General features: G+C 43.0%; 1 protein-coding gene across 1 annotated transcript; it reads left to right on the forward strand.

The window, feature by feature from the left end:
- Positions 1–1,185: 1,185 nt before the first annotated feature.
- On the forward strand, positions 1,186–7,867 carry LOC311248035 (partitioning defective 3 homolog; the record flags this gene model as incomplete). The annotated part of the gene is made up of 2 exons (XM_084338996.1): positions 1,186–1,419; positions 7,624–7,867. Coding segments are annotated over 2 exons (478 nt in total), but the record flags the coding sequence as incomplete, so codon positions are not given.
- Positions 7,868–10,447: the final 2,580 nt, after the last annotated feature.

The raw sequence follows: 10,447 nt of genomic DNA on the forward strand, positions 1-10,447 counted from the left end.
AAAACCCTTTGACAGCCTGTCATTTGCATTGTGTTTGTTTATTCATCATTTGCATGTTAATTGCATTTACTTAGCATAATTGGTACCCCTTGTGTGTGACACGTTTCAATGAAATAAATAGAGCCGGGGCTGTCGGTTTCTCGTCACAACTTTTCAGTCTGTAAGCCATGATGTCACGTTTATACACCGTGGCTTTGTTTGTTTTCCCCTGCTTGACGTATTGCCATGTATGTATGCTATGACGGGTGGCCTTGGTGATGATGGTTGGCTGCAAAGATCCGTTGCACATGTTTATCTCCATATCAACCAGGTGGTCTGTGTTGACAAAAGGTTTGGGTGGTTTTCTTAACAACATGGGCCACCTGGCTATAGCTTAGATAACACAGATAAAAAAGAACAGGGGCTTTCTTTTCCTACGGCCCTGCCCTCACGAGGCAGCGTTATCGTATATCTTACGCCAACACGTGTCCACAAAGCATGCTTCGTTTCCCCCGTTTGAAGTGCGGAATCTCGCGTACCTTTTGAAGGGCGCGCTGCGTGCAGATCTTATAAATGAGAGCCCTGATTAAAGGTGTGACATGCTGTTTCATGTATACAGCGCCTGGCTGGTGGCTAAAAGGTAGATGGTGGTGGATGTAAACGCCCATAGCTTGTGTGTTTAGTCTGCCGCCTGCCTCTCCTCCTCTCTCCTCTGCTGTACTCAACACCTCCTGTTCTACCCCACCCGTGCCCCAGCCCATGCACTCCTTCTCGTTTTAGTATCTCGAAAAACACCTTTGATATGTCCTTTTGTTTCCCCCGACACGACTCGCAGATCATTCCGCCGCGACACGGCACAGGCCGCTGTCTTCTGAGCGTATCCAGAAAGGCCATTTATTTGCCCGTGTTTCAGACGTATCATTTGTTTAAAAAAAAAATCCTCTGTAGCCGTGAAGACAAAGGTTGCGTTATCTTCTACAGCGAGGAGAAGATATAACACTCTAGTCTGTTCCACTTTCATACACCTCATTGGCTATCCGATGGCGTCGTTTATTTCACAAGTTAATTACCAGACTGTCATGTCCGTTCTTGGACATGCAAAACTAGCAAATCGTGAATGATTCATTGGCACTCGGATGAGTTTTAGCGCTGCCTTTCTCACACATCATTTAGTCTCACTCTTTCCTCTGTATCTCCCTCCTGTAGGCAATTCAACGCGGGAAGTCGGACCCTCGCTGGGCCTCAAAAAGTCCAGCTCCCTGGAAAGCCTCCAGACGGCGGTCGCAGAGGCGACGCTGAACGGCGATATCAACCTTCACAGGCCAAACTCCCGCATCATCAGGGGGCGGGGCTGCAACGAGAGCTTCCGCGCTGCGATCGACAAATCGTACGACAAAACCGGCATTGTGACGGCGGAGGAGGACAATGGAATGGATACATGTAAGTGTTCAGCTGCTCTCTAGCTACTGACTACATCAATACCATAGAATGTATATGCTCATGTGAATTCATGGGCCATCATTTATGATGATCACAGTTCATCAGTAAATAATAGATATTGTACTATAACAAAGTGCCCTTTGTTCCACTACTCTAGTCAGAGTAATAGCAGCACAACTGCAACAGTAACTCCCCAATGAGGCCCTTCAAATAGGGAAGGATTCTCCCCCAACTAAAGCAGGTTAGGGATCCCCACTTACACAGTACTTGATGAGCGAGCATGTCTGGGGTAGGTTACATCATCTATATTCACGTAGTTAATGTTGAAGAGAATTGTTTGAGACTGCATCGCAGTGTGTTGCACCAAGAGCGCACACGCACTTATAAAGTGCATTGCCGTGTAATTCCAATGGACCGCATGTGACGGAAACCATTCCTCTGTTTACCAACAGAAGTCAGGGTCTTTTATTCCTACCGTGGAGAGAGTGTGGTATTCACCGGCGTGCTTATTTTGAGTAATCGTACGTAGATTCAGTCAGCGTCATCTGGTAGGCAAAACTCTGCCTCCCATTTCCTAGCCACTCACGTGTCCATTGGGGGGAGAGACTCTCTGGGGACGTTCTGGATGAAAGCGCTCATGCGGACTGGTTGTTGGAAGTCGTGTGGTTTCATCTCTAGACCAAGGGTTCTTAAACTTTTTTATACCACAACCCCATTTTATTTAGGATTTATTTTGTGTGTATTAGTGTATCGTGTAATTTCAACGTGGAAATAAGGAATATCAAAACAAAAGCACACGTTGTTGAACTTGATCGTGCATATTTATTAGAAAATGAAATTACAGCACTGTTATTAATGAATATTATCAACAAAAGCAACTGAATTGTTTCTGTATACACATTTATTGGTTGTCCGTTGGTGAATGAGACCCATTGAGCTTGTCCTGCTCAGACAGTGGCTTGCTGCATCATGCGTAATGAACAGATCTTTGATCCAGGTTTCCATATTGTCCATGCTCTCTCTCCAAAATTGTTCAATGAGCCCTTCTAGTGGCTACAGATGATATATATTTTTTTATTTATACAATTACAGAAAATGATCACTAACGTGCTATATGTTGCAGCTGCACTGTTTTCCATGAAAATAGCATATTTGGATAAGTTTGACCATTTCTCAAAAACAGAAAATCATTATTTAAAAAAAATACAGAAAATAATCGCCAAGTTACTCTGGATAAAGAACCCCTTTACAGAGAACATTGAGACAAAGCTTCCTGACACATCTCCATCCAAAGTCTTGGAAGAACTCATTGAAATCTCATCTGATACCACCTGGGGAGCTTGTTTCAGTAAAGTGCCCCTGGAAACATTTTGGTCTAAGTGTGGTGCTGAGTACCAAGTATCTCATGATGCAGCAGTTAAGGTGATGATACCATTCATGATCATCATCATCAACCTTTATTTATTCTCGAAAATACAATTGAGGTCACCCTCATTTTCAATGTCGTTGAGACTTTACAGACATTTCAATGCACACATTTCTACAATATAACAATAATAAATATGAATAACTATCTATATAGTACCACATATCTGTGTGAAGCTGGCTTTTCATCCATGACAGCTCTGAAAACAAAATATAGGGCCAAGTTGAGCCTTGGGGATGACATGCGTGTTGCCTTGTCAAAGATCTCCCTACGTATTGACCGTATTATTAGCCAGCAGCAGCAGCAGACCTAAGCATTGAGCTAGAAATGTCCACTGAGTGAACAAGTGTTTATTTTCTGTATTTATTTATATTTCTTGAGAAATGGTAACTTGGTGATCCTTTTCTGTATTTTTTTTTTTTAAATAGTGATTTTCTGTTTATGAGAAATGGTCAAACTTATCCAAATATGCTATTTGATTTACTACTACAAGCAGTGTAATGTCAACAGTAGCTACTATTACTAAGCACTTAAATAAACGTTATTTTGAAAGCAAGCACTTTTGTCATCATTGTAGCAAAAAAGACAGGAGGGGAAAAGTCTTTATCGCATGTAGGGGGGCCCTGGAATATTTTACTGGACACAGGGGAGCCTTGGCAGCAGACAGGTTGAGAACCCCTGACATAGACCATAAGCATGTGGATGCACTTCCATCCGTACCAAAGCAGTGGTCTCTGGCTTCACATATGTGAGATATTGCCTTTATAGGCAAAATTATTTTAGTATAAAAAATATGCCTGCAACCTCCATCCATGCCACATGCTGTAGGTAACGTTGGCACAAGCTACTACTGTAATTCTGTAACTCCTCATACCTGCATATGCTGCATACCTGACTTACTGTAAATGGAGGGCAGAAATAGCTTACCTTTTCTCCACAAGACACTGAAAATGAGAGACACAGAGAGAGAGAGAGAGAGAGAGAGAGAGAGAGAGAGAGAGAGAGAGAGAGAGAGAGAGAGAGAGAGAGTCTCTCCCCTCCGTTTGAGTGAGTATATCCATCTGAGGCGGGGCGTCATGACAAAAAAGACACAATGCCAGGGTACAGAAGACCGGCGTCTTACATTCGGAGGGACAGGTAATAACAACTGCAATACCAGCGAGAGTAATCGCCCCAATATATTTTTCATTCGCTCCCCTAAAAGGATTCCATTAAAAAGGAACTGGGGGGGGAAAGAGGGGAATTATGTGCCTGAGTCGCTTTGTTCTCGTAAGCTTCTGTCTGCGAACCAGCTAAATACAGTCTTATCTCTGTGAGGTAAAATGAGGGGGAAGGCGACCGAGGTGCCGAGGTATATATTGCATTCTCCCCCAACGATATTCAAATAACTCTGTTTTTCAATTTAGATAAAAAGCAGCGCAGGCTGCCGCCGCTCGTCACCGAGGTTAATAGTCAAAAGTTGACAGATAAGCCGCTCCCTCTCCCTCCGCCTGCTCCCCGGACCTTTATTTACATAGAATACGAAGGCGAGCGCCACCCGAGGAAAATATGTCCCTGTAAGATATCCTGTCCGCCAGGGGTAACATGTACCCCCCCTTCCCCCACCCCGTGTGTTTAACCTGTGTGTTCCATTTGCTGAGGGGAGAAGAACAGAAATGTTCTCTAATGAAATCCCCCTCTTTTTGCATGCAGGAATGAGATGAGTCATTTCTCTTGTCTGTCACAACCTTCTCTCACACTGCCACGACTTTGAATGAAGTCAACGCCAGACTTTAATTAAAGTGGCAAAACTTTTTCTCCCCAGATACGACTTTGGAAATTGCTTTACTGTCTGATTTAATTGTTTCCCCCGTATTGTTAATTGCACCACTGCACCGGTAGATTGTTAGCCGTGCATTCTTTGAAGTGCTCTTCAGCGATTTGGCCAAGCAAGGCAGCAGAAAGTTTCAACATAAAAAAGAACATCACAATAAAATACAGATAAAACATTCACAGCAAGCTCCAATTTCAGGCAAGTTATCAAACAGGCAAGTTATCAAACACAGTTGCACTGTCCGAGGGAACTGAATTTGTAGGATTTTAAAATGGCTTTAAATTCTCAGAGGGTGACCAGTCCTGGTAATTTTAGGTCCTCCTGTATCTTGTTCCAGGGTAGTAAATCAAGAACTGAACATACACATACTGTACACACACACACACACACACACACACACACACACACACACACACACACACACACACACACACACACACACACACACACACACACATTTCCCTTGGGAGGGCTCAGATTACAATGGTTAGTGTGTTATCTGCAGCTTGGCATCGTAAAGGAGTGTTGAAATTAATCTGGGCCATTTTAATTGCCAGACGCAACTCACATAGGGTGCCGCTGCACTGAAATGGATAATAAGGAGGTGGGAGAATTACTGATGGAAATGATACCTGTCCAGAAGCTGTTACTCTTATCATCTTCCAAACTTGGGAAGTGCGTGTGTGTGTGTGTGTGTGTGCGTGTACGTGGGTGTGTGTGTGTGTGTGTGCATTGCATAATTGAATAGGCTTAAGCTAGCCAGTTGCCCCGCTGTTTTCGTCGCACAACGCTCCACGTTGGACCTTCCATTTCAGTCATTTCCTCGGAGATGGCCACCGATAGCTTGCACAGACAGATCGAGAAAGAAAACAAATCTTGGCGTTCATCCTTGAAAACGTGAATCTAGTGGCCTTTCCCTCCTCCTCACTGTCGTCTGTCTCATCCCGTATGCTGGGAATCCATCACGGTCTCACCCGTTTCCTCGATAAGCGCCTTTCTTTACTCCATCAGAGGCAGCACTCACAGGCAATGATGTGTGAGACTGTAATAAGTAACGTGTAATCTAAAGGACATCTAACTCACATCCCAGAGAGAGAGAGGATATAGAGGATAGAGAGAGAGAGAGGGAGAGAGAGAGGGAGAGAGAGCGAGAGAGAGTGAGAGAGAGAGAGAGAGGGAGAGAGAGAGGGAGAGAGAGCGAGAGAGAGAGAGAGAGAGAGAGGATGTGCGTGTGCTATTTTTCTTCCCTCGTATGTGATTTAGGGAGAGCAGAGAGAGAGAAAGTAGGATACAGTGAAACTAGGAAAGCGAGACAGTGAGGTTGAGTCAGAGAGGGAGAGATGGAGGGAGGGAGGGAGGGAGAGAGGGATGGAGGGAGGGAGGGAGGGAGGGATGGAGGGAGAGAGGGAGGGAGGGAGAGAGGGAGGCAGGGAGAGGGAGAGAGAGGACTACACCTAGTGTAGTAGGGTGATGCTGACTGCAGAGAGTGTACCACATTTGCAGTTAAGATTCCCCGGAGGCCCCCCCCCCCACACACACACCCATCCCAACATTATTTAAATGTATAATTACTGACATATTAATTACATTTTGCACATCAGTCCTGATTAGCTGTGGTGGAAAACCTTGAGCATAATCAACCCTGTGTCACCACAAGGAGTTTGGTTTAAATTTAGACTGTATGGAGTTCAGACTCAAATTGGGATTCTGATGTATATGAGTGTCATCATCACACTCACAGTTCTGATGGATATGAGTGTCATCATCACACTCACAGTTCTGATGGATATGAGTGTCATGATCATAGTCACAGTTCTGATGGATATGAGTGTCATGATCATAGTCACAGCTCTGATGGATATGAGTGTCATTATCATAGTCACAGTTCTGATGGATATGAGTGTCATTATCATACTCACAGTTCTGATGGATATGAGTGTTATGATCACACTCACAGTTCTGATGGATATGAGTGTCATTATCATAGTCACAGTTCTGATGGATATGAGTGTCATTATCATAGTCACAGTTCTGATGGATATGAGTGTCATGATCATAGTCACAGTTCTGATGGATATGAGTGTCATGATCACACTCACAGTTCTGATGGATATGAGTGTCATGATCACACTCACAGTTCTGATGGATATGAGTGTCATTATCATACTCACAGTTCTGATGGATATGAGTGTCATGATCATAGTCACAGTTCTGATGGACATGAGTGTCATTATCATACTCACAGTTCTGATGGATATGAGTGTCATGATCATACTCACAGTTCTGATGGATATGAGTGTCATGATCATAGTCACAGTTCTGATGGACATGAGTGTCATGATCACACTCACAGTTCTGATGGATATGAGTGTCATTATCATAGTCACAGTTCTGATGGGTTTGACTATCATTGTCATACGCACAGTTCTGAGTCAGCACAGACTTGAGGTCCTTGAGGTTAAAATGTACACAAATCTTCACAGTTCTTCTATCATGTATTTTCTTTGTTTTTCTTCTTCTTTGAAAAAAAAGGGACAAATCTCTTGCGAGATATCTGAAACCCAAATATTTGAAATAACTTGAATGCTGTATTCCCAAAAGGTTTCTAACTCCGAGAGCCTCTTCAAAGTAAACATAATACTCTGCCTTAATGAGGCAGATGAATTCAGTGTGTAAAGATAATGTACCTTGTGGGACAGCTGTTCCTTTGATAGTTCCGTGCATCTGAAAGTACAAAAAAAACAAGTTATACTTAGTAACTGAATAGAATAATTAGTCTATGATGAAAATGGAGTCTCCTTCACGCAGGCGAGTTGATTGTCTGTGTTGTTGAAAGTTCCTCTGTCTGTCTCTCTCTCTCTCTATCTCTCTCTCTCTCTCTCTCTCTCTCTCTCTCTCTCTCTCTCTCTCTCTCTCTCTCTCTCTCTCTCTCTCTCTCTCTCTCTCTCTCCCTCCCCCCCCACAGTGGATGAGGACACAGAGGGGAGCTCCCGCTCGGGCCGAGACTCCGTGTCCACCAACACTGACCCTGGGCCGCTGTCTCCGGGTCCCGTGCCTAACGGCGACGCCTCCAGGGACGACAGGAAGAGAGAGAAGGGCGGGAGGGAGAAGGAGAGGAAGAAGTCGGAGAGGGACAAAGACAAGGAGCGAGACAAGGACAAGAGCAAAGCCAAGAAAGGCGTCCTGAAGGGCCTGGGAGAGATGTTCAGGTAACAACGTTCCGCCCTCCCCGTAGCCTCTGGCACCAATCACTGTTTGGCTTTTGGATTTAATTCCAGTCAGCTTAGCCGCGACTAGAACGTTCCGGAATGTGAATGCGTGTTTTCGTGGATGCTGTCTGTGCTAATCAGGGACCCCTCTCCTTGAACTCTGCGAGAGGGTGGGGGGGAGAGGAGGTGGGTTATCGACCTCCAGGGCCCCTGGCACATTTGAGGTAGATTATTTTTAATAAGGCCAAACATGTTTTATTCATTATTCCAATGCGCTGCCTTTCCCCCATCTAAACACATCCGGCGTTTGTTAAGCCGGTAGACCCTCGTTCATGACATGTTCTGACACACACATTTCTTCTAACGCCTTATAGGGGTTTCTCAGACCTCATTTAGTCTTACAGAGTAGAAGCCTGGTGGCTGTTTGTAACTGCTTTCCACCGACATCTATTGTGTACCTCTAGTAACTGGCGGTCACCCGGGCTCGCAAAGACGTTCATGTTACAAGAGGCACACAATAGATGTTAGAGGCCAGGAGTTACACACAGCCATCTGGTCTTCGCTTCCTGTCTGTAAGACTAACTTGAGGGCTAGAAAACCCCTGTCAGAACAAACTTGTCTTTCATTTGGTCATCCTCAGATGGGTTCGCCAGCGGAGATTCCAAGAGACATTCCAGAACAAACTTGTGCGCAAGAACATTTGATGAATGAGGCCATGTGTACACCTGGAGTAAACATGTGGGATTTTATTCTGAGGTGCATGCAGGATGAAAAGACCTTACTGTAGGTGTTATGAAATGGAGGGTTGAAATGATTATTATCATTTTTTTTTTTTTTTTTTTTTTTTTTATTATGAAAATGTTTTTACATTGCATTGGCTGTTATACTCAGTGGTTCTGTACATGGGCCAAGTGGCTGAGTCTGCCTGCATTTGTTTCTAATGTTTTCATAAGTGGGCCACTTTTGGAAGCAATGAGTTGGAGCATTATTCAGCAGTGTTTCTTTTTACCCATTAATGCGCATCACCATATCAGAAATAAAAAGTGAGCCACACAAGCAAATATTTACATTCATTCGGAGGCCCTGCTCTCGTTCAAAGCCTCCACCAACCCATGTTCCCAATGTAAACAGAGCAGAGAAGCAGAAAAGCAGCATTCAGTCTTTCTGCTCCACATATCTGGAACAAACTCCCAGACTACTGCAGTAGTGAGGTCAAACGTTCTGCCTGTAATGTCACAGTGACATTAAACGAAAATGACGTGTGGGTGCTTTTTAACTCAGGATTTCACTCTGAAATGTATAGTATAAGCAAATATAAAGTTATTGAATTGTTTTAAAGTAACTTTAAGGGCTCAACAGAGTTTATAAGCCAGGTTTTATTGTGCTAATAGGCATAAAAACATTGACCTCCCTAACTGCAGGTCTGCCCTAACTCTCAGCTCTTTTAAATCAAGACTGAAAACCTTTCTGTTTACTGTTGCCTTTGACCAAATCAAATAGTAGGTTTTGATTCATATTTTGCACTGTAACTTTTATTCTCTTATTTCTTTTGTCATACTCTGTTTGCTTTTATTTTGTGATTCATTTGTAATGTTTAGTTGTTTGTGTTTGAATGTTTGAATGTTTTGTAAAGCACTTTGCTTCAATACTGAAATGTGCTTTATAAATAAACGTGCCTTGCCCTGCCTTGCATTGCCTTACCATAACCTAAGGTACAACTATCTACACTCTTAAAAAGATGTGTTGACATAACACCAGTGTACCATAACCTAAGGTGCAACTATCTACACTCTTAAAAAGATGTGGTGACATAACACCAGTGTACCATAACCTAAGGTACAACTATCTACACTCTTACAAAGATGTGTTGACATAACACCAGTGTAACATAACCTAAGGTACAACTATCTACACTCTTACAAATATGTGTTTAAATAACACCAGTGTACCATAACCTAAGGTGCAACTATCTACACTCTTAAAAAGATGTTTTGACATCACACCAGTGTACCATAACCTGAGGTACAACTATCTACACTCTTAAAAATATGTGTTGACATAACACCAGTGTACCATAACCTAAGGTACAACTATCTACACTCTTAAACAGATGTGTTGACATAACACCAGTGTACCATAACCTGAGGTACAACTATCTACACTCTTAAAAATATGTGTTGACATAACACCAGTGTACCATAACCTAAGGTACAACTATCTACACTCTTAAACAGATGTGTTGACATAACACCAGTGTACCATAACCTGAGGTACAACTATCTACACTCTTAAAAATATGTGTTGACATAACACCAGTGTACCATAACCTGAGGTACAACTATCTACACTCTTAAAAATATGTGTTGACATAACACCAGTGTACCATAACCTAAGGTACAACTATCTACACTCTTAAACAGATGTGTTGACATAACACCAGTGTACCATAACCTGAGGTACAACTATCTACACTCTTAAAAATATGTGTTGACATAACACCAGTGTACCATAACCTAAGGTACAACTATCTACACTCTTAAACAGATGTGTTGACATAACACCAGTGTACCATAACCTGAG

This window comes from Notolepis coatsorum, assembly GCF_963971535.1.
Source record: "Notolepis coatsorum genome assembly, contig: SCAFFOLD_3291, whole genome shotgun sequence".
NCBI lineage: Eukaryota > Metazoa > Chordata > Actinopteri > Aulopiformes > Paralepididae > Notolepis > Notolepis coatsorum.